The following is a 25,501-nucleotide window of genomic DNA, read 5'->3' on the forward strand; positions in this document are numbered from 1 at the left end:
TGAAATACCAGCAATTAAGTACCCTGCCCCCCACAGGCAACAATTGGAAACAGAAAATCAAACCTTCACACAACCACACACCCAGGGTACCACTTGGATAGTTCTAGGATGATTGGCCCAGTTTAAGAAGTCCAAATCAGTTGTCTTAGGTGGGAGAGTTCAGAGGTCTCCAGCAACTAGATAGCAGGGGTCTGCTGGTAGCCAAGTATGACTAACCCCAGAGCTCTGTGAGGTCAGAAGGAGCCACCCAGCAAACAAATTAGTCTGGGAAGGTTCATGCCTCCTTGCACGTTGCATCTCTGTCACACCCAGTCACTGATAACCCCAGAGGGCTGTGACCCAGTTCCCTCCAATGAGTAGATGTTCCAGGGGTTTGCACTTGCCTGAGTCACAGGGAGATCTGTGTCTCCTCAGCCAGGCTGCTGTTCTTTGCCACTTTCTGGCAGGGGGAGGTGAGGCCTGACAACCTAGGGTGCTTAGGGAGGCTGGGGCGATTCACTCAGTTCCAGCCCTGCCCCGATTGATGTTGCTGAAAGAAGAGAACAACTTGGTAGAATTTGTTTTTGTCCCAGGTATATTCCCCTGTGGATCAGATGTTGTTGGAGTTCACAGAAACTGCCACTCCGCCCTGGTCTCTTCCGCTGCCCAATCTCAGCTGCTGTTTGAGTTGGGGCAGGCCGGTTATGTTCAGAGTCAGCTGTCACTTCCAGCGTCTACCTGGCCGCCTTTGTCTCAAGTTATGATCCCCTGAAGGCTGGGTGGGTTTTAGGCTCAGTAAAGTGGTCCTCTATGTCAGCCCTGCCCTGGGAATCTGCGGGTTCTGCGTGTGAGTATTCTAGTCTATTCTAGTCCCCATGCTTTGCCCAGGCTGGTGCTGCCTGAGGCATATGCTTTAGTCACGGGGCCTGCGTTTCCATCTGAGATCTGTTCCACCAGTGGCTGCCACCAGAGAAGATGCCGGGCCTCCTCTGGTTGCCCAGAGAGACAGGGGATGTGACTCTGGAATTTGCCCAGGTGTGTGAGCCCTATTGTTCTTGCAGCAGCTGCTGCTCTGTGCCTCAGGGCACAGCCAACCATCTTCTCCCTACTCCAGTGCTGCTGAATCAGCACTGACCATCAGCAGTCCATGCCCTGTCCACATCTCTCAAGAAAATACCCAAGAAACTCGCCTCCATGGAGTACAGTCTTCCAGACCTTGGGGTGAGAGTGGAGGGGAGTGCTGGGAGTTCACAATTACAGGTAGAGATTATATGCAGATTTATACAGTTTTATGCCTAGCAGGAGAGTGCTTTGGCACCCTAGTAGGGGAAGTAGGTCCCATTTTCGGAGGGTCTCTCCCATGGGATAAAATGGGAGGATGTCTGGACTCTATTCGCTTGTTTGTATGGAGTACTGCAAGCCCTTCTCATGAGGGAGGGGACTCCCGTCCACTTGGTGATGGATTTTGTACCTTTTATTTGTATCCTTCAGATTGCAGTTCACCTCAGCAGGGTTGATGTGTGCTCTTCAACCTTCTCTCTTCGCTGAGCTCCAAACCATTGGCTTACTTCCTAAACTTATGTCCCCTTAACTCTCCTTCTGGACAGGAGCCTCTGTGGAAAGCTGGCTCCAGTCAGCCATCTTGCCTCTGACCCCCAAGACTTCTCCATTTAAAAAAATTCTTCTGCCAGCACCTGTGGCTCAGAGGGGTAGGGCATTGCCCCCATATGCCAGAGGTGGTGGGTTCAAACCCAGCCCTGGCCAAAAACTGCAAAGAAAATAAAAAAAAAAAAAAAAAGAGAAATAAGTATTTAAAATTTTTTCTTTCTTTCTTTTCTTTCTTGTTTTGGTCTGAGTTCCTTCAAATGACAAGTTCAGAAATTCTTCTGCTTTATCTACTCAATTGTTGAAGCTGTCAATTGCATGTTTTTTTTATTTCATTCATTGAATTTTTCACTTCAAGATTTCTGTTTGGTTCTCTTCCACAATCTCTTTGTTGATTTTCTGATTCAGATCATTAATGACTTTATTGATTTCCTTGCATTATTTATGTATTTCCTTGTGTTTCACTTCATGTTCTTTGACATTATTATTTCAGGCATTTCATAGATTTCCTTTTTGTTAGGGTCTGTTAGTGGAGAATTTTTAGGTACCTATGAAGGCTTCATGTTTTTTTACGTTTTTAATGTTTCTTGTGTCCTTAAATTGGTATCTGTGCATCTGGTGTAATAGTTGCTTTTTCCAGTTTTAAAGATTATTTTTGTAGGGAAGAATTTTTCCTATAGATTTATCTAGATCAGCAGTCCTCAACCTGTGGGTCGTGACCCACAGGAACTGTATTAAAGGGTCACGGCATTAGGAAGCTTGAGAACTGCTGATCCAGATGGTTGCCTGGATAGGGTGCTTTGGTTTTTATTCTGGGTGAGCACAGTAATGCAGTCTCCATATGATTTCTGTGGCTGTAATCTTACATCAGTAGTATCTGTGATTTTCCTTAGTGACTTAGGCTATACTTCTTAGTGACAGCTGTGATGTAGCTTTGCTGGGCAGGGGAAGCCACATGGGCAAGTTCCTATGTACCAGTGGTGGTGATGGTTGGCCAGGCATACCAGGCCCTCTTCTCTGGGTGGTGTATGTAAGCCTTGGTGGCACCTGGATGATGGGTCTTGGGTAGCTGGTTCTTGGTCCTCCAGACAGCTTGCCTAGGTTTAGGCAGTTTGCTGGGAAGGTGGGTGGGTTCTTAGGCTTCTGAGTGGTGTGTCATTTTCTGGGCAGTCTAGAACTTAGAATAGTATCATCCTACAAAAGTGCCAAGATTACAGGAGTGAGCCACCATGCTCACCTAATTTTGAGCTATTGTTAAGACTCTTTATGCCTTAGTTTCCTCATTTGTAAAATGTGAATATCCTTGCAGTCATAGGGTTGATTAGGAGGATTAAAAGAGGTATGAACATAATGTTTTTAGCAGTATGTAATGTGTCAGAAGTATTATAAACTATATTAATTTTGTCTCTTTACCCCATCCCTGCCTTCTTCCTTTTTTCCCATGCTCTTTACTTTTCTTAAGAAAAGGCCTCATTTCCTTTTCCTTGACATATTTGCTGCCTGATACATATATTGTTCAATAAAGGTACTTGCTATTTCTTTGTTGCATATATAGTCACTGAATAATTCTTAAATTGTCAACTTTTTAATGTATATATAGATATTGTTCCTCAAGTAGATAAATAAAATACTTGGATAAGGGTACCTTCTATTATACTACTTATTTTCTCTGAATGTACCTAATATATACTTTTCTTTGCTCAGGCATTTTTTGGTAAGGGAGGTTATATATAAGAAAACATATTACATTTTTACCAATCTGTTTAAGAACCCAATTGCCCCCATTGAATTCCTGTAAAAATTAGTTGATTGAGGATTAAGAGAAGTATGAACATAATGTTTTTAGTGCCTATGGCTCAAAGGGGTAGGGCACCAGCCCCATAATCCGGAGGTGGTGGGTTCAAACCCAGCCCCAGCCAAAACCTGCAAAAAAAAAAAGAAAAAAAATTAGTTGATAGACTATCATTTAGACCACAAAGCTTCTGTATATATTTTGTTTTTTCGTCCCTGAATTTCTACATATTTCACTTTATAAATCTCAGTGTGGGTCTCACAACTTCAATTCAGTGGTTTTAAAAGAAGGGGAAGGGGAGGTGGAGAGCAAGATGGCAGCCGAGTAACAGCTTCCTTGCATCTGGGCACCGTGAGTCTGGGGAGATAAGACTCCAGGCATCTCTGACTGGTGGGATCTGCCTATAATCATCCCTTTGAGGATACAGGGAGTCAGCAAGAGACTTCCCTACCCCAAGAGGAGGACAGAAACAGTGGAAAACTGGTAAGTAATCACGTGTGTTCGATCGGTCTAATCCCGCCGACAGCTGAAAGTGCAGTAGCAGCGAGACTGCAAACCGGAAAGGCCTTACCTGTGAACTGTTTTGGTGTGTTTGGACTTGGCACTCATTGAACTGCCTTGGGGAGAGCTTGAGCGGGAGTGCGGAGAACTTTGGGCATTGTCTGGGACCCCAGACTGAGCCGCTGAGCTGGACGGAAGGAGCTAATAATGTTTGGCTGAGGGCTGCAGGGAGCCATTGTGAGAGAACTGCCCCAACAAGGTCCGCCCTAGGGGTTGCAGAGCAAGGATCAGGTGGGACCTAGTAACCTAGTGACTGAGCAGCCTACAGGCGGGGTCTGAGCCGCCTTACAGCCCTAACCCTCAGGGGCAGAGTGAGACCAGTTTTGGCACACTGGTTAAGTGGATAGCCACTTCAGCAGTGATTCCAGTGACAAACACTTTTCTGGGAAAGCTTCTGCTTAGCAAGTTTAGAAGCTTAAAGTGCCTTTTAAGAGGGCTGAAGAGAGACTTAGGGTGTCTACCCTGTGGGTTTTGAGAAATCAGCGGAGGCCTCCTGTCGTATCAGCATTGTAATTAACATCTCATACCCCAGAAGACCACCTGTTGCCCAGACAGTATTCAACAAGATATATATACTGCTTTGTTTTTGGTTGTTTTTTATTTTGTTCATTTTGTTTGTTTTTTCTTTATTTTGATGTTGCTGTTGCTTTGTTTTTTAATTTCAACCTTTTCCATACAGATTTTTCCTTTTCTTTCTCCAGTTTTCTAGTATAAATACGATTTCCCATTGCTGCCTTTTCCAATAACTAGAACTTCATTTTTGCTAGTGTTTCTACCCCTATTATTTGGTTTTTCAACCAATTTTATCCCATAAAGTTTTCTGTTTGCTTGTTTTGGTTTGATTTATAGCATTTTTGTCTTTCCTCTCTACTTGGTGGAGGTGGGGTACTGTGTCTGATCAGGAGTTGCTGACCTCAAGGGAACCACCCAACCGGGCATCCCCAGCTGTTGGGATTTTTTAAGGTTGTGTCAAAGTACCCTACTGTACACCTATATTGCTCTGTCTCTCTCTTTCTGTGCCTCTCTTCTTTTTGTCAATATTCCTTTTACCCACCCCCTCTCTTTTCTCTATTTTCTTTTTGTTCTATCCTTCTTTCTTTCATCCCTTCTTGCTTTTCGACCTTCTCATCCTTCTGGTCCTATACCAAAAGGACTCATCGAAACCTTAGTCCACAGGCACGGGAACGTAAAGAGCAAGAGGAAGTGAAAGGAAAATTAGGGCAAGGAAACAGATAAAATAAATCACTCATGAGGAAGAATCAGCAGAATACTCCAGGCAACATGAAGAACCAGTCCAGAACAAGCCCTCCAAGGGACCATGAGGTAGCTACTGCAGAGGATTCCACCAATAAAGAAATGTTAGGAATGACAGAAAGGGAATTTAGAATACACATGATAAAAACTATGAAGGAAATGATGGAAACAATGAAGGAAACTGCTAATAAAGTGGAAAATAACCAAAAGGAGATCAATAAAGAGAATCAAATAAGAGATGAATGATATGAAGAATTCCCGACCCGCGGGACAGCAACGGGGGACACAGGAACCACCTAAAGGAGAAAAAAAAACAAGGGGCGCGAGAAAGGGAGACAAGACAGTTTTCTGATCAAGTCTCCAACTTTATTGAAAAAACTTGTGCCTTATAAGCATTACAGGGAAGGAAGGTGTGTCTTGTTGGGAGGTTCAGAGGAGTTGTTAACTGGGGATTGGCTAGAGTAAGTAAGATGGGGCATAAGGTGATTGGTTGGCTAGTTGCCGGGTAAAGTTACCAGGAAAAGGTGAAACTTTTTTACTTAAAGAGGAAGTAAGGCCGAGCTGTGCCTTATATGGCTTCCGACAAAGAATATAGAAAGGATATAGCAGAGCTGAAGGAACTGAAGCAGTCAATTAGGGAACTTAAAGATGCAGTGGAAAGCATCAGCAATAGGTTAGGCCATGCAGAAGAAAGAATTTCAGAGGTAGAAGACCAAGTCCTTGAGATAACTCAGTAAAAGAGGCAGAAAAGAAGAGAGAGAAAGCAGAACGTTCACTGTCAGAATTATGGGACCTTATGAAGTGTTCCAACGTACGAGTTATAGGAATCCCAGAAGGGGAAGAAGAATGCCCCAGAGGAATGGAAGCCATACTAGAGAATATTATAAAAGAAAATTTCCCAAATATCACCAAAGAATCTGACATACTGCTTTCAGAGGGATATCAGACCCTAGGTTGCCTCACCTCTAATCGAGCTTCTCCAAGACACATTGTGATGAACCTGTCCAAAGTCAAGACCAAAGAAAAGATTCTGCAAGCTGCTGGAAGTAAGTGCCAGTTGACCTACAGGGACAAAGCCATCAGAGTGACTGCAGACTTCTCTCATGAAACTTTCCAAGGAAGAAGACAATGGTCATCTACCTTTAATCTACTTAAACAGAACAATTTACAGCCCAGGATTTTGTACTTTGCTAAGCTAAGCTTTAAAATTGACGGAGAAATCAAATCATTTATGGATATACAAACATTGAGGAAATTCGTCACAACAAGACCAGCTCTACAGGAAATACTTCAACCTGTTCTGCACACTGACCATCACAATGGATCAGCAGCAAAGTAAGAACTCAGCAATTAAAGGACAGAACTTAACTTCCACACTGATGCAAAAGATAAAACTAAGCAATGGACTCTCACAACATAAGATGAATAGAACACTACAACATTTTTCCATTATTTCAATAAATGTTAATGGCTTGAATTCCCCACTGAAGAGACATAGATTGGCTGACTGGATTGAAAAACACAAGTCATCCATTTGCTTTCTGCAAGAAACACACCTGGCTTCAAAAGACAAATTAAAGCTCTGAGTCAAGGGTTGGAAGACAATTTTTCAGGCAATTGGAATTCAGAAGAAAAGAGGAGTTCAAATCTTAATTTCAAATACATGCAGATTTAAAGCAACTAAAGTCAAAAAAGACAAAGATGGTCACTTTATATTGGTCAAGGGAAAAATACAAGAAGAAGTTTCAGTTCTAAATATTTATGCATTCAATTTAAATGCTCCCAGATTCTTGAAACAGACCTTGCTCAGTCTGAGCAATATGATATCCGATAATACCATAATAACAGGGGACTTTAACACTCCTCTTACAGAGCTGGACAGATCCTCTAAACAGAAATTAAACAAAGATATAACTGATTTAAATGAGACCCTAGAAGAACTGTGCTTGATAGATGCATGTAGAACATTCCATCCCAAAGATAAAAGAATACACATTTTTCTCATTACCCCATGGAACATTCTCCAAAATTGATCATATCCTGGGACACAAAACAAATATCAACAGAATTAAAAGAATTGAAACTTTACCTTGTATCTTCTCAGACCATAAGGCACTAAGGGTGGAACTCAACTCTAACAAAAACATTCGACCCCACACAAGGACATGGAAATTAAACAATCTTCTCTTGAATAACAGATGAGTGTAGGAAAGATAAACTCAAAGATTAACTTCCTTGAGCATAACAACAGTGAAGACACAAGCTACCAAAACCTGTGGGATACTGCAAAAACAGTTTTGAGAGGAAAATTTATTGCTTTAGATGCCTACATTTGAAAAAAAGAATGAGAGTGCATCAACAAACTCGCAAGCTGTTTTATGGAGTCGGAAAAAGAACAAAGTAGAGAGAGGGAAGGAGGGAGAGGGGTGGGGCCTTGGTGTGTGCCACACCTTCTGGGGGCAAGATATGATTGCAAGAGGGACTTACCTAACAAATGTAATCAGTGTAACCTGTCTTATTGTACCCTCAATGAATCCCCAACAATAAAATAAAAAAAGAAGGGGAGGGGAAGTGGTAAACTGATAGACATCTACTAATGTGCAAGAAAGGGATGTCATAGGCAGCAATACAAATCAAGCTTTTAATAACATGTTTCTCTGTTTCCCTAATATGTGTTCTGGCCTAGTTCGATATTTTGGTCTGTAGCTGGTGCAGTATCCTGAGTCAGATGGCTATGGGGTGAAAAGGAGGCAGGTGGAAGAGATGGCTAATGTTAAGTGATTTGAGAAATATGACTCCAGTGCTGCTACTGATTAGCATGGATTTTAGAGATAGGAGAGAGGCTCCATCACAGAAGAGTGATCACAGTGAGTACAGTGATCTCTTTTATTAGTAAAATGTGGCTCAGCGTTCAAGTTTGGTCAGTCAGGTTAGTTATTCCTTCTTTTGAGATGATCAAATAAGGAACAATCTAAAGAGAGTATTAACTCTTTTCCCTCCTTTCCTAGCCTAATAATAATGTTATCGTTATAATATTGCTCTCAAGGTAGAGTTAGTTGAGCCCAAGATTCTCATTTTTACCATGAAAGTTAGTGAATATGTTTTCCCTGGCTCTGTCTTGTTTTCTTTTCTTTTTTTCATTGTTGGCGATTCATTGAGGGTAAAATAAGCCAGGTTACACTGATTGCAATTGTTAGGTAAAGTCCCTCTTGCAATCATGTCTTGCCGCCATAAAGTGTGACACACACCAAGGCCCCGCCCATCTCCCTCCTTCCCTCTTTCTGTTCCCCCCCATAAACATAATTGTCATTAATTGTCCTCATATCAAAATTGAGTACATAGGATTCATGCTTCTCCATTCTTGTGATGCTTTACTAAGAATAATGTCTTCCACGTCCATCCAGGTTAATACGAAGGATGTAAAGTCTCCATTTTTTTTAATGGCTGAATAGTATTCCATGGTATACAGATACCACAGCTTGTTAATCCATTCCTGGGTTGGTGGGCATTTAGGCTGTTTCCACATTTTGGCGATTGTAAATTGAGCTGCAATAAACAGTCTAGTACAAGTGTCCTTATGATAAAAGGATTTCTTTCCTTCTGGGTAGATGCCCAGTAATGGGATTGCAGGATCAAATGGGAGTTCTAGCTTGAGTGCTTTGAGGTTTCTCCACACTTCCTTCCAGAAAGGTTGTACTAGTTTGCAGTCCCACCAGCAGTGTAAAAGTGTTCCCTTCTCTCCACATCCACGCCAGCATGTGCAGTTTTGAGATTTTGTGATGTGGGCCATTCTCACTGGGATTAGATGATATCTCAGGGTTGCTTTGATTTGCATTTCTCTAATATATAGAGATGATGAACATTTTTTCATGTGTTTGTTAGCCATTCGTCTGTCGTCTTTAGAGAAAGTTCTATTCATGTCTCTTGCCCATTGATATAAGGGATTGTTGGCTTTTTTCATGTGGATTAATTTGAGTTCTCTATGGATCCTAGTTATCAAGCTTTTGTCTGATTGAAAATATGCAAATATCCTTTCCCGTTGTGTAGGTTGTCTCTTTGCTTTGGTTATTGTCTCCTTAGCTGTACAGAAGCTTTTCAGTTTAATGAAGTCCCATTTGTTTATTTTTGTTGTTGTTGCAATTGCCATCGCAGTCTTCTTCATGAAGTCTTTCCCCAGGCAAATATCTTCCAGTGGTTTTCCTATGCTTTCTTGGAGGATTTTTATTGTTTCATGCCTTAAGTTTAAGTCCTTTATCCATCTTGAATCAATTTTTGTGAGTGGGGAAAGGTGTGGGTCCAGTTTCAGTCTTTTACATGTAGACATCCAGTTCTCCCAACACCATTTATTGAATAGGGAGTCTTTTCCCCAAGGTATGTTCTTGTTTGGTTTATCAAAGATTAGGTGGTTGTAAAATGTTAGTTTCATTTCTTGGTTTTCAATTCGATTCCAAGTGTCTATGTCTCTGTTTTTGTGCCAGTACCATGCTGTCTTGAGCACTATGGCTTTGTAGTACAGACTAAAATCTGGTATGCTGATGCCCCCAGCTTTATTTTTGTTACAGAGAACTGCCTTAGGTACACGGGGATTTTTCCGGTTCCGTACAAAATGCAGAATCATTTTTTCCAAATCTTGAAAGTATGATGTTGGTATTTTAATAGGAATGGCATTGAATAGGTAGATTGCTTTGGGAAGTATAGACATTTTAACAATGTTGATTCTTCCCATCCATGAGCATGGTATGTTCTTCCATTTGTTAATATCCTCTGCTATTTCCTTTCTGAGGAGTTCATAGTTTTCTTTATAGAGGTCCTTCACCTCCTTCTTTAGGTATATTCCTAGGTATTTCATTTTCTTTGAGACTATGGTGAAGGGAGTTGTGTCCTTAATTAGCTTCTCATCTTGACTGTTATTGGTGTACACAAAGGCTACTGACTTGTGGACATTGATTTTATATCCTGAAACATTACTGTATTTTTTGATGACTTCTAGGAGTCTTGTGGTTGAGTCTTTGGGGTTCTCTAAGTATAAGATCATGTCGTCAGCAAAGAGGGAGAGTTTGACCTCCTCTGCTCCCATTTGGATTCCCTTTATTTCCTTGTCTTGCCTAATTGTATTGGCTAGAACTTCCAGCACTACGTTGAATAGTAAAGGTGAGAGAGGACAACCTTGTCTGGTTCCAGTTCTAAGAGGAAAAGCTTTGAGTTTTACTCCATTCAGTAAAATATTGGCTGTGGGTTTGTCATAGATAGCTTCAATCAGTTTTAGAAATGTGCCACCTATGCCTATACTCTTCAGTGTTCTAATTAGAAAAGGATGCTGGATTTTATCAAATGCTTTTTCTGCATCTATTGAGAGGATTATGTGATCTTTATTTTTGCCTCTGTTAATATGGTGGATAACGTTTATAGACTTGCGTATGTTAAACCAGCCTTGCATCCCTGGAATGAAGCCTACTTGATCATGATGAATGACTTTTTTGATGATAAACTGTAATCTATTGGCTAGGATTTTGTTGAGAATTTTTGCATCTATATTCATGAGATTGGTCTGAAATTCTCCTTTTTGTTTGGGTCTTTTCCTGGTTTTGGTATCAGGATGATGTTTGCTTCATAGAATGTGTTGGGGAAGATTCCTTCTTCCTCAATTTTTTGGAATAATTTCTGCAGTACAGGAATAAGCTCTTCCTTGAAGGTTTGATAGAATTCTGGAGTGAAGCCATCTGGACCAGGGCATTTTTTGGTTGGAAGCTTTTTTATTGTTTCTTTGATCTCAGTGCTTGAAATTGGTCTGTTCAGGAGCTCTATTTCTTCCTGGCTGAGTCTAAGGAGAGGGTGTGACTCCAAATATTGATCCATTTCTTTCACATTGTCAAATTTCTGGGCGTAGATTTTCTGGTAGTATTCAGAGATGATCTCCTGTATCTCTGTGGGATCAGTTGTTATTTCCCCTTTCTCATTTCTGATTGAGGTTACTAGAGATTTTACTTTTCTATTCCTCGTTAGTCTGGCCAATGGTTTATCTATTTTATTTATTTTTTCAAAAAACCAACTCCTTGTTTCATTAATTTTCTGAATGATTCTTTTGTTTTCAATTTCATTGATCTCTGATTTGATTTTGTATATTTCTTTTCTTCTGCTGAGTTTAGGCTTAGATTGTTCTTCTTTTTCCAATTCCATAAGATCTCTTGTGAGATTGTTGATGTGCTCTCTTTCTGTTTTTCGAATGTAGGCATCTAAAGCGATGAATTTTCCTCTCAAAACTGCTTTTGCAGTATCTCACAGGTTTTGGTAGCTTGTGTCTTCATTGTTGTTATGCTCAAGGAAGTTAATGATTTCCTGTTTTATTTCTTCCTTCACCCATCTGTTATTCAACAGAAGATTGTTTAGTTTCCATGCCTTTGGGTGGGGTCGAGCATTTTTGTTAAGAGTTGAGTTCCACCTTTAGTGCCTTATGGTCTGAGAAGATACAAGGTAAAATTTCAATTCTTTTGATTCTGTTGATATTTGTTTTGTGTCCCAGGATATGATCAATTTTGGAGAATGTTCCATGGGGTGATGAGAAGAATGTATATTCTTTATCTTTGGGATGCAGTGTTCTATATGCCTCTATCAAGCACAGTTGTTCTAGGGTCTCATTTAAGTGTCTTATATCCTTGTGTAATTTCTGTTTAGAGGATCTGTCCAGCTCTGTAAGAGGAGTGTTAAGGTCCCCTGTTATTATGGTATTATCAGATATGATACTGCTCAGACTGAGTAAGGTCTGTTTCAAGAATCTGGGAGCATTTAAATTGGGTGCATAGATATTTAGAATTGAAATGTCTTCTTGTTGTATTTTTCCCTTGACCAATATAAAGTGACCATCTTTGTCTTTTTTGACTTTAGTTGCTTTAAATCCACATGTATCTGAAAATAAGATTGCAACTCCTCTTTTCTTCTGAATTCCATTTGCCTGAAAAATTGTCTTCCAACCCTTGACTCAGAGCTTTAATATGTCTTTTGAAGTCAGGTGTGTTTCTTGCAGACAGCAAATGGATGGCTTGTGTTTTTTAATCCAGTTAGCCAATCTATGTCTCTTCAGTGGGGAATTCAAGCCATTAACATTTATTGAGAAATTGATAAATGTGGTAGTATTCTATTCGTCTTATTTTGTGAGAGTCCATTGCTTAGTTTTATCTTTTGCATCAGTGTGGAGGTTTGGTTCTGTCCTTTAATTTCTGAATTCTTACTTTGCTGCTGATTCATTGTGGTGGTCAGTGTGCAGAACAGGTTGAAGTATTTCCTGTAGAGCTGGTCTTGTTGTGGCAAATTTCCTCTATGTTTGTATATCCCTAAATGATTTGATTTCTCCGTCAATTTTGAAGCTTAGCTTAGCAGGGTACAGAATTCTGGGCTGGAAATTGTTCTGTTTAAGTAGATTAAAGGTAGATGACCATTGTCTTCTTGCTTGACAAGTTTCATTAGAGAAGTCTTCGGTCAATCTGATGGATTTGCCCCTGTAGGTCAACTGGCGCTTACTCCTGGCAGCTTGCAGAATCTTTTCTTTTGTCTTGACTTTGGACAGGTTCATCACAATGTGTCTTGGAGAAGCTCGGTTAGAGTTGAGGCAACCTGGGGTCCGATAGCCCTCTGAAAGCAGTGTGTCAGAATCTTTGGTGATATTTGGGAAATTTTCTTTTATAATGTTCTCTAGTATGGCTTCCATTCCTCTGGGGCATTCTTCTTCCACTTCTGGAATTCCTATAACTCGTATGTTGGAACGCTTCATATAGTCCCATAATTCTGACAGTGAACGTTCTGCTTTCTCTCTCTTCTTTTCTGCCTCTTTTACTATCTGAGTTATCTCAAGAACTTTGTCTTCTACCTCTGAAATTTTTTCTTCTGCATGGTCTAACCTGTTGCTGATACTTTCCATTGCATCTTTAAGTTCCCTGATTGACTGTTTCATTTCCTTCAGCTCTGCTATATCCTTTTTATATTCTTCATATTGTTCATCTCTGATTTGATTCTGTTTTTGGATTTCCTTTTGGTTGTTTTCCACTTTATTAGCAGTTTCCTTCATTGTTTCCATCATTTCTTTCATTGTTTTCAACATGTGTATTCTAAATTCCCTTTCTGTCATTCCTAACATTTCTGTATAGGTGGAATCCTCTGCAGTAGGTACCTCATGGTCCGTTTGCGGGGTTGTTCTGGACTGGTTCTTCATGTTGCCTGGAGTTTTCTGCTGATTCTTCCTCATGGGTGATTTCTTTTATCTATTTCCTTGCCCTAATTTTCCTTTCACTTCCTCTTGCTCTTTAAGTTCTCGTGCCTGTGGACTAAGGGGTACAGGACCAGAAGGGTGAGAAGGTTTAAGAGCAAAAAAGGGATGAAAGAAAGGAGGACCGAGTGATAAGGAAAAAAAAAAAAGAAAAATAGAGAAAGGAGAGGGGGTGGGTAAAAGGAATATTGACAAAAAGAAGAGAGGCACAGAAAGAGGAAGACAGAGCAATATAGGTGTACAGTAGGGTACTTTGGTACAACCTTAAAAAAAAAAACCACCTTCTGGGAGTGCCCAGTTGGGTGGTTCCCTTGAGGTCAGCAGCTCTTTGCTAACCTGATCAGACACAGTACCCCACCTCCACCAAGTAGAGAGGAAAGACAAAAATGCTATAAATCAAACCAAAACAAGCAAACAGAAAACTTTACGGTATAAAATTGGCTGGAAAATCCAAATAATAGCGGTAGAAACACTGACAAAAATGAAGTTCTAAATATTGAAATAGGTAGCAATGGGAAATTATAATTAAACTAGAAAAATTGAGAAAGATAAAGGATCTGTATGGAAAAGGTTGAACTTAAAAAACAAAACAACAATCCACAACATCAAAAAAACAACCAAACCAAAAAAAAAAAAACAAAAAAAAACACAACCAAAAACAAAGCAGTATGTATATGTTATTGAATATTGTCTGGGCAACACGTGGTCTTCTGGGGTATGAGATGTTAATCACAGTTCTGATACGACTGGGGGCTGCTAGTTTTTCAAACCCCAGCAGGTCAACACCCTAAATCTCTCTTCAGCCTACTTAAAAGGCACTTTGACCTTGTTCACTTACTGAGCAGAAGCTTTCTCAGGGAAGTGCTTATTGCTGGAATCACTGCTGAAGTGGCTATCCACTTACCCTGTGTGCCAAAACCGGTCTCACTCTGCCCCTGAGGGTTAGGGCTGCAAGGCGGCTCAGACCCCGCCCTTAGGCTACTTGGTCGCTGGGTTACCAGCTCCCACCCAATTCCAGCTTTGCGACCCTGAGGGCGGAGCTTGCCGGGGCAGATTTCTCACAATGTCTGCCTGTGACCCAGAGGCAAACACTATTAGCTCCGTCTGGCTCAGCGGCTCAGACTGGGGCTCTAGCCAAAGGCCAAAGTTCTCCGCACTCCCGCTCAGGCTCTCCCCAAGGCAGTTCAGCTGAGTGCCAAGTCCAAAGACACCAAAACAGTTCACAGGTAAGGCCTTTCTGGTTTGCAGTCTTGCTGGTACTGAACTTACAGTTGCGGGTGGGTTTAGACGGATTGAACACACGCGACCACTTGCCGGTTTTCCACTGTTTTAGTCCTCCTCTTGGGGTCCAGAAGTCTCTCGTTGACTCCCTGTATCCTCTCAGGGGTGATGATAGGCAGATCCCACCAGCCAGAGATGCCTGGAGTCCTACATCCCCAGACTCACGGTGCCCAGATGCAAGGAAGCTGTTACTCGGCTGCCATCTTTCCTCTGTCTTGTTTTCTTTAAGTGTACCTCTGAGTAGCTGACTTTGTTATTCTGTTAACATTGACTATCTGAAGTGCAGTGTTACTCTATGGATTCTTTATTGCATGTGACAATCCCCATTGTGTTTGCTGTTGGGGAGGATAGAAATGAATGTTCTTGTTTATTTCTAAGCCCCCATTCACTGTAATAGGAGTCTTTGCTGCCAAGAGCTGCCAAGTGAGTCCTAGTCCTTTTCTGCTTTCCAAGTTTGGTGCCATGTGTCTGAAGAACTGTGAAGCTCATAACTTCCTAGTTCCCCTGTTTACTTTTTCCTTCTTCAGTATTTTCTCATATCTGAACTTCCTACTCTGTTTTTAGACAGGGCTTAGAATGATTTAGTCACGTGTTTTTGGTTTTATTCTCAATCTTGTTCACATCATTGTGAATCTGGGGAATTGATGGTTTTCAAGTTTTAATTGACTAACCCTATAAGGGGCAAGGGGAAAAATATGCAACATGAACACATGATCTGTCAATATGAAAGCATGGATCTACTTACATATAGTGTTTACCAAATTTTCCTTCTGTTAGGAACTTTTGTAAGGAAATGACATTCTGGCTTGTTTCATGAAGAGCAAAGGGCAGTATTTTCAGAAATAGCTATGTGTTCCCCATGAGAAAACATACTTTTGCCATGAAATATACTTACCAGAAATTTTGGAAAAATTGCAGCCTAAATAAGAAAGATATAACTATAATGTGTTTGGGATTAAAAATTATCTGAAAATATTTTAGCTAGTATTTTTGAGAACAGAGTTTCTTTTATTAGTAATTGGGGATTTCAAGCAGTCCAAAGTGATGCACACTGGTTAAAAGCAGATGATGAACTCAAAACTAATGATGGAAATAATTCTAGTGTTAATAGTAAGTATTATAATTATTCTTGTTTTACTTAATTTCATTTGGGCAGGATTTGAATGGAAACTTATTTCTGGATGATATAATTTAAATGTAATTGAAATGAAAACAAGCTCAGATTATCAAAATGATTATTTTCTAATTATATAGGTAGTAATAATTTCCAAACCATAATTAAGAAAGAAATGTTTATACGTTTGGTAATGTTTATTTCATAGTATATGTTCCTATGAGTACTACGATTAATGCTTATAGTTTTAAGCACACTAAAATTTCAGGATTATTATAAATTTTAAGCAAATAAAGTTATTTAGTTTGTTTTTCTTTTGAATAATAAACATACATAGTTTGTAGGAAAGCTTTATTCACTTTTTTTTTAACTATTTGAAAACTCTTATTTAGTTTTATCCTATCCTGCTAATAACTTTTTAAAAATAAAATAAAAATAACCTGTTCTTGCTTTTGCTTTAAAATGTTTGTCATCTCGTGTATGCCAGATTTATTGGATTGCAGTAATTTTAGTGCATTTTGGCTGGAATGTTTATTATGACATCATTGTAATCTATATACAGTCTGTGATTTCAGATGGTTTCAGTGTTAAATATTTTCATAATTATGCTAGTTTTGGCAGTTCACTTGGAACTTTTTCACATCTCTTTAATGAACATGTTTCACTTTTGGGCTTTTGAGGCAACCACATGTTTAAAAATTTAATAGTGTGCTTTTAATGTTAATGTTGTGCTGAAGTATATGACTATGGAGATTCTTAAGAATGTAGGGTGAACTAACAGTAATTACTGTAAGCTTTATTTACAGTAGTAGTCCTTTAGTGTTTACACTTGATCTTAGCCAAAAGGCCGAGAAGCGATCGTCCTTTAGTGTTTAAAGACTGTAACATCGGGTGGCGCCTGTGGCTCAGTGAGTAGGGCGCCGGCCCCATGTGCCAAGGGTGGTGGGTTCAAACGCAGCCCCGGCCAAACTGCAACAAAAAAATAGCCGGGCGTTGTGGTGGGCGCCTGTAGTCCCAGCTGCTCGGGAGGCTGAGGCAAGAGAATCGCGTAAGCCCAAGAGTTAGAGGTTGCTGTGAGCCGTGTGATGCCATGGCACTCTACCGAGGGCGGTACACTGAGACTCTGTCTCTACAAAAAAAAAAAAAAAAAAAAAGACTGTAACATCCCCCAAAATGACAGAAGGTATTATTACAGATTGAATAGTGAAGTTGTTTTGTGGAATGAAATTTGTAATGTTTGTTTTGTATTAACTTAAAATGAACATAAGTTCATGAGAAAATTCTTTTTGTTTTATAGCAAATCTTTTACTTTTTGCTTGTATTAAGTTTCAGGTTATTTTCTAAGGGATCACTAGCATGTGAAGGCAGGCTATCTTGTAAAAGATTCATCCTTTATTGTATATTTCTCTTAGTGTGGTATTGAATACAATTTTTTGTTTTCTACAGGAGATCTTATTGTGGTTCTTATTTGCCTTTTATACCCTACATGGTAAATTAGTGATGATTATTCCTTTTATTTGCTCTTGAAATTTTCTCTTCAAGTATGTGAAATAGAAAAACTAAATTTATTACTATTTTTGTAAATACTATAAAATAATGTTATTGATTAGTGAATTGATGGTATGCACAGTGCACTGTCAGTTACCCTTTATGGTTGGTATCTTTTATCTTTCACCCCTCCTATGTATTTTTCCTTTGAGCAAAAAATGTGCTCTTTTATTCTTTAAAAAGCAATAAGAAGTTGCCACGTTATTTTTACCTCAAATTACTACCTCATCTATTTTCTTCTTCTAATGCACATCTTCTTGAAAGACAAGTTTGTTCTTATTGACTCCATTTTCACTTCTCATTTACTCTTTTGAGTGTTCATTTACTGATTCCACTCCTGTCTCTCTAATGGATCTATTAAATCTCCTTTTTTTATAGGTTACTGGCATCTTCTAATTACCAAATCTTGAAACAGATCAATTTAGAATATCTCTATAGTTCTTAACATTAGTTCATTTTTTATTTAACTGTGCCATGCTTTCGCCTTCTGATAATTGTTCTTCTATTTCGAACACTATATACCCTGGCCTTATTTGACTAATGATCATTCTTTATATGTGCTATATGCATTTCTACTATTTTGCTTTTGCTTATGTTCCCCCGCCCTCCTCACTCCCTGACTATTTTGACTGCAATCTTAATCTAAAACATTCCTACATTCAGTTTTTAAGGGCTTGACTTTTCTAGACCTTTCAGTAGACTGACTTTCTTTGTGGTCTTATTACTGAAAAATAAGGAAAAAAGTATTACTCTTGTGGAATTAGTTATGCGTGTGTTTGATTCTGAAATCCTTGAGAACAGGTATAATATCTAATGTATCTTTGTAAATACAGCAATTGTTGTCTAAGACCATTATATGAATGGTGAATTAGAACAGGAAAAGAGTATTCATTTACATTTTATAAAAAAATTCAAGAATCTGTATAATTTATTTGTTTCTATGTTGTTCATATTGAAACCCATTTACACCTTGTATCTAACATGAATAATAATTAAGGATATAAAAGATCCTTAATTATTATAATAATAAGGATGTAAAATTTTTTTTTTTTTGTAGAGACAGAGTTTCACTTTATTGCCCTTGGTAGAGTGCTGTGGCGTCACACAGCTCACAGCAACCTGCAACTCCTGGGCTTAGGCGGTTCTCCTGCCTCAGCCTCCCGAGTAGCTGGGACTACAGGCGCCCGCCACAGTGCCCGGCTATTTTTTTGTTGCAGTTTGGCTGGGGCTGGGTTTGATCCCGCCACCCTCGGTATATGGGGCCGGCGCCCTGCTCACTGAGCCATAGGCGCCGCCCATAAGGATGTAAAATTTAACACTGTTAAATAGGATGTAAAAGACTCTAAGGATGATTGAGACTAATCATTAAAGATGGCTAAGAAGAGAGCTCAGATTCAAAATAGTGAGGATTTTAACATGTAAACAATAAATACAGGAAAAGTTAAGACCCTATTAATTTATTTTGCACATAGAGTTGGACATTGTTTAAAAGCTTCCATTAAATATATAATATAATTATATTACATATAGATATATACTCAGATCTTTTGCTAAAGCCTTAAATAAGAATTCTTCGAACACATTATTGAGTAGTTTGTTTTGTTAATCAGCTAAAGAAAGAATCTGTAGTTTTAAGCTACTATTTTTTAAATGTTTGAGAATACAAATTTGAAAATTGGCTCTATAGTTTTTTAGAGCTAAAAATAAAATTAGATGTCTCCATTAGTATAACCATAAACTACATATATTCGACAAAATTTTTCCTAACTTTTAAATATGATTGGAACTTTTCTTTCTCTTTCTTTAAAATAAAAATAGGATGATCATGAAAGCTGTGGTTCCAATTCTACCAACCGTAGTACTACTGAGAATACAAAATCATCAGTAAAACCTCGGAGAATTCAGCAGGCTGCTCCTACAGATCCTGACTTACCACCAGGTAACTTATAATGGGATTGATAAAGCCAAGTTTTAGTTGTTACTGATGATTATTGTGTTAGTCCTTTGTAGAATATACGTTTTTGATGTCATAAAACTTCTGGGCTATATGTGCATACGTGCACTTGCTGCATGACTTCAGAATAGGCTGAATTCAGAGCGCTTGCAAATGGCTTTCATTCAAATTTTGATCCTCTTTTGCAGCAAGTTGTCCTATAGCCTCTCTAAACAAAGATTCAGTCTCTTCATTCTGTTCGTGTTTTGATAAACAGAAAAAAAGGGTTGTTTATCAGTCACTTTTCTTTTGGTTTCATTTATCAGTTATTTCTTTTTTATGAGGTATACTGGATATTGGTATATACTTGTTTTCAGTGCCAAAGATTTGTAAACTTTCTGCTAACCCTACTTAATTGTTGATAGCCTTCTGGCACTATCTACTTGTGAGAGGCTGGAATTAATTATACAATTTTATACTTCCTGTCCCTCAAATGTACAGAGGGTACCAAAAAAATGTATACACATTTTAAGAAAGAAAAAGACTGCATTAAAATTGTAATATTCAATATATGCCAATAATGTTCGTTACTCATGTTTGACTTGAGTGCTACAAAATACAAGATAACAAACATTATTGGTATGTATTGAGTATTATGATTTTAATACAGTCTTTTTCTTTCTTAACATGTGTATACTTTTTTTGGACTCTCTTTATGTCCTAAGTTATATCTGAATTGAACTTTGCTAACTAGTGCTAGAATGATGTTGGTTGTGGTGCTTAGTATTCTCTATAACTGTGCCATCTGGCTTTTGGATAGATTAATTGCCATAAGCTGCCGAAGGTGTCAAAAGAAGATATTTTACTTCTAAATGTTTTCAGTTCTGTTTAGAGTAGTGTAATGGATCCAAAAGTTTCTAAACTTTTCCTTATTAAATCCTTTGGAAAAATCTTGGGAAATTAAATTAAACTATATGGTAAATTAAACTGTAGCTTGTTCTTACTAGCTGGGCAACTCTTTACCACTCCAAATTTCTGACTTCATATTCTCTCAAAACGTCCTATATCATATCATGGATTAGAAGCATTGGTCGGTCTCTTTCTTTTTTGTCAAAGATTAATCAGTTTTTAAGTTTAATCGTTAAGTCACTGCTTATTTTGTTTTTCCTAAGAAAGAACGTATTTAGGAAAAATTTAAAGCTATTTTCAATTGTGAATTTCATAGATTAAAAACCTTCTGTGGGCTAACTTGCATGTATTCAGAACAATGATTCTTAAAAGTCTGTATTAGAGTTTAGGCTGATATTCCGAATTGGGAGAGTTAGCCTATTTTTATTGGCACAAAACTGAAACATAACACAAAACACCTTATTTTTAGTAGCATATAATAGAATTGTGTTCTGTGTGAACTACTTGAGGTAGCGTTTGGATTAGCATGTGCTTTTCTACCTTACCTACTAAGAGAACTCATATCCTCTTTTATGCTGACATAAATCACAGTGAAGGCATTACTTTAAGAAGTAAGTAGAGCTTTTGGCCCATTACTGGGAGGCAGAACAGCTAAACTTAATTTTGCCAAAAGAAAAAAAGATGGGGGGGATAATTTGAGAATCCAGTGGAAGGTCAACCCTTATGCTTATTGGGGAATTCATTTCTGGCAACCTTATTCTGCCTGGGAATCATATTAAGGTTCTTTAATGGTAGAAATAAATTCCTGCTTTCAAAAATTTCTGGAGCAAAGTTATTTCTTCTAGGATCTATAGTTACAATTTTGGACTTGGAACATTTATATAGATCCAGGAATGATTTTTGAGAAAAGTGTTAGTGTTACCAATGCACAATCATTTGTTTTACTCCTTTAAAGAGCAGGTGGCTCTCTAATAGGAAAAGAATACAAATAATTATCTAACATCCTCTTTGCGATCTCTATTCTTGGAGTCTCAGAATAGCCTTTTTTGGACTGTGGATCCTGACTAGTTAGTGTATTGTTAGAGCAATTTAATGGCTCATGGCAAGCATTTCAGAAATACATGTCATAGACTAGAAAACCATGTAGCATATTAACATACAATAAAAGTAATATTTCAAGAATTTCTGTATATTTATGTGCTAGGTTATGACAGTCCTCCAATAACCAACCATATAGGTTGACCTTAGGCCAGTAACCTAGCATAAGCACATAAATATATAGAAATATGTCATATGTAAATATACATAATATATACTGGCGTAACCTAGCACAAGCAGGTATGTGCTATTCCTCAAATAATATTTCTTCCTGGAGGAAAGTCAAAAGAATTTGAATCTCATTGATTTGAAGCCTACACATACTCTTTCTGTTAATAATATATTGACCAGTAATTGCAGGTCTATATATTGCAATTATTGCTAATAACAGTTTTGAATTGTGGACTTGGCGCCATACTTAATAGGGATGTGGTAATTATAGAGTTTTGAGATTTTTCATTTATTTATTTATCATTTCTGTTTCCTCAGTTTTCTCTGTATCTTATCTCAAGGTAAAGCGAGACCACTTCTAAGCTAGATACCTGGTTTATTCGGTTCTATTCTCTCTGAATTACATACCCTTTGGCTTTTATTGAAGTACATTGTAAGAAAAAGGGATTTGTGGGCTGTTTCTGCATTTGTCTAAAAGGTTTTAAAGGGCATTGTCCTTTAATTTTTCAAGGTCTCTTAATTGTATGTTTTTTTCCTATTAGTTACTCATCTTTAAAACTATTCCCTAATGGTGAGTGGTGGCTTAAGCCAGTAATCCCAGCCACTAAGGAGGCTACGACAGGAGAACCTCTTGAGGAGTTCAAGGCTGCCAGTGGGCTATGAACATGCCACTGCTCTCCTGCCTAGTGTCAGAGCGAAATCCCATCTCTTAAAAATTTTTTTTTTCCTATCTTTCTTGTCTGTTAAGCTCAGAGACAAATTTTGTGAGCTATCGTATAGCTTTGCTCTTTCTTCATATTGCCATTATCACTTTCTTTTTTCTTTTACTTTCCTTATTCTTTTACTCAGGATGTGTGTGTAGATATCTATCTATATCTACACACACATTGACCCCCCCATCCCCACTTTAATGGAAATATAATATATCTATATATATAGATACACACACACACACACATACTGACCCCTCCCCCCCCATCCTCACTTTAATTAGGTTATGGTTTAAGCAGGCGTCCTCAAACTGCGGCCCACGGGCCACATGAGCTGGTGTGATTGTATTTGTTCCTGTTTTGTTTTTTTACTTCAAAATAAGATATGTGCAGTGTGCGTAGGAATTTGTTTATAGTTTTTTTTTTTTAAACTATAGTCTGGGGGACAGTGAATTGGCCCCCTGTTTAAAAAGTTTGATGGCGCCTGGTTAAAGGTATGGTAAAAAAACTGTGTTTTCCACTGGGTCTGAAGATGTGACTTAGTCATCTTTGATCTTTGATCCAGCACAAGGGCTAGCAAACATTTTTTATAAAGTTAGTAAATATTTTAGATTTATAAGCCACATGTTTTCTGTCAGAGATCGTCTTCTGATGTAGTATTAAATCAACCATAGATGATTAATAAACTAATGAATGTGACTGTGTTCCAGTAAAACTTTATTTATAAACTCAGATGTCATAACCCTTGTTTTGCTGGTCCCTGAATTACTACAATGTCTGGTTCATAGTGAGCATTTACCTACTTACAAAATCACCTGTTTTCCTCTGACTTAGATTTATAGTTAATAGAGTCACTGAGATTTGGAATAAGAAGCTATATCATATTTTCAGGTCCATTAGTCAGTCTCTTTTTTTTTTTGTAGAGACAGAGTCTCACTGTACCGCCCTCGGGTAGAGTGCCGTGGCGTCACACGGCTCACAGCAACCTCCAACTCCTGGGCTTAAGCGATTCTCTTGCCTCAGCCTCCCGAGCAGCTGGGACTACAGGCGCCCGCCACAACGCCCGGCTATTTTTTGGTTGCAGTTTGGCCGGGGCTGAGGTTTGAACCCGCCACCCTCGGCATATGGGGCCGGCGCCCTACTCACTGAGCCACAGGCGCCGCCCACATTAGTCAGTCTCTTTAAGGTTATGGATTCTTGAAAATATGTTGAAAAAATAGTAAACCCACATATGCATATTCAAAATTTGTTTATATTTTTAGTATGTTTCATACCTGTTGAAGTCCATCCTAGGCCAAGCTTAAGTCTCTGATCATTTTGTGAATAAGAATATGGAAACAGATATTTTGGTATACATGGGGATATGTTATTAAATTAGCATTATTTACTCAACTTTTTGTGTTTTCTGCAGAAAATAATATAAATATGAATATAAAACAGAGGACATTCTGTTTGTGTGCATGTGTGCACTGAAATGCTTGCCATATTAGGCATATAGGGTTTGATTTTCTGAAGTTTCTTGAAGAAACTTTTTTTTGAGACATAGTCTCCCTATGTCACCCTAGGTAGAATGCCATGGCATCACAGCTCACAGCAACCTCAAACTCTTGGGCTCAAGTTATTCTCTTGCCTTAGCTTCCCAAGTAGCTGGGACCCCAGGCACCTGCCACAACACCCGGCTATTTTTTGGTTGTAGCTGGGTTTTGGCATGGCTGGGTTCAGATCTGCCAGCTCCAGTGTATGTGGCTGCTGCCCTAACTGCTGAGCTACAGGCGCCAAGCCTTTATTTTAATTTTTTTTTGAGACAGAGTCTCACTATATTGTCCTCGGTAGAGTGCTGTGGAGTCATAGCTCACAGCATCCTCAAACTCCTGGGCTTAAGTGATTCTCTTCCCTCAGCCTCCCAAGGAGCTGGGACTAAAGGCACCTGCCACAATGCCCAGGTATTTTTTTGTTGCAGTTGTCATTGTTGGTTAGCTGGCCTGGGCTGCATTAAAACCCACTAGCCTTGGTGCATGTGGCCCGTGCCATAACCACTGTGCTATGAGCAGAGCCTAGGACTCTTTTTAATTTAAGTAACAGTGATAAATTGTATAAGTTAGGATAATATTAACTGGTGGACGTATTAACCTCTGAATTTCCGGGGCTTAACACAATGGAAATAATATTATTATTTTTCATGCACCTGTTCAAAGATTGTGTTCTGAAAGCTATGTTGATTACTATGATGTAAGCACTCCAATTTGTACAAATAATCAACACACTGAAAATGGCATAAATGTATTTATGATCTATGTACAAAGGACTTAATTAAAAAAAATAAATAAAGATTGTGTTCTACTGGAAATATAGAGTACTTTTGTTTTGAGGCTCTAGTATCCTCTAGGCCATACTTTGGATTCTGCTGCATTCAGCCTTTCCAAGAGGAAAGAGTTTGGAGAAGACTCATTTATTTAATATTCCTAGCTGGAAGTGAGGCATACTCTTTTGCTCAGATTTCACTGAGGATGGACACTGTGTATGAGTTGAAAGTTGTATCTTGATAATATTTCACATTGTGGAAGTGGGAGCACAACTTACTGAAGGATAGTTAGCCATCTCTGCCATACAGGTGTTCTTTCTCATTAATGTACCAATCCATTTTTAAATAAATTATGCTTCAAACTATAATTTTGTTAATAAAATTCAAAATGTCTGGTTACATTCTGTTTATTACAGAGAAGGGGTAATTGGAGAGCCTTTGTTTCATTCTAATTGGATTGATTTTCAAAATACTGCTTTGGTGGAAGCAGGTTATTCACTTCCCTTAATCTATATTGGCTACATGCATGGGAATATGCTACAGCAATTCATTGAAAGCTGTCTTTGCTCTCAAATAATGAATTGTTCAGTTTAGGAAAGTTTATAAACTGTTACAGTGCAAAGCCAAAGGAAGAGCAGATCTAATGAAGCACAAGTAACTCCTTTTGGGCACTAAAAGTTGTTATGTCCATGTTTGTGTGTGGCTTTTGAAACACACATGAAACAGAGGCAAGGGTGTGGTGGCTCAGGCCTGTAATCCTAATACTTAGGAAGGCTTAGCTGGGAGGATCACTTGAGGCCAGGAGTTTGAGACCAGCCTGGGCAACCTAGTAACAGCCTGTCTCTACATAAAACAGAAAAATTAGCTGGGCATGGTGGTGTACCTGTAGTCCCAACCACTCTGGAGGCTGATGTGGGTCACTTGAGTCCAGAAGTTTGAGGTTACAGTGAGCTATGATGACAAGACTACACTCTAGCTTGAAAAATA

The 25,501-nt window shown here is 38.7% G+C and overlaps 1 protein-coding gene across 12 annotated transcripts in view; it reads left to right on the plus strand.

Moving 5' to 3' along the window:
- VPS13B (vacuolar protein sorting 13 homolog B) overlaps positions 1-25,501 on the plus strand; it is a 980,186-nt gene that overhangs the window by 25,111 nt on the left and 929,574 nt on the right. For all 12 annotated transcript variants that reach the window (XM_053558614.1, XM_053558617.1, XM_053558615.1 and 9 more), the window contains one exon: positions 19,210-19,330. In XM_053558614.1, the coding sequence (XP_053414589.1) occupies positions 19,210-19,330 (121 nt within the window). The remainder of the gene's footprint in view (positions 1-19,209; positions 19,331-25,501) is intronic.

The sequence above is a fragment of the Nycticebus coucang genome, chromosome 13 (assembly GCF_027406575.1).
Source record: "Nycticebus coucang isolate mNycCou1 chromosome 13, mNycCou1.pri, whole genome shotgun sequence".
In the NCBI taxonomy this organism is placed as follows: Eukaryota; Metazoa; Chordata; class Mammalia; order Primates; family Lorisidae; genus Nycticebus; species Nycticebus coucang.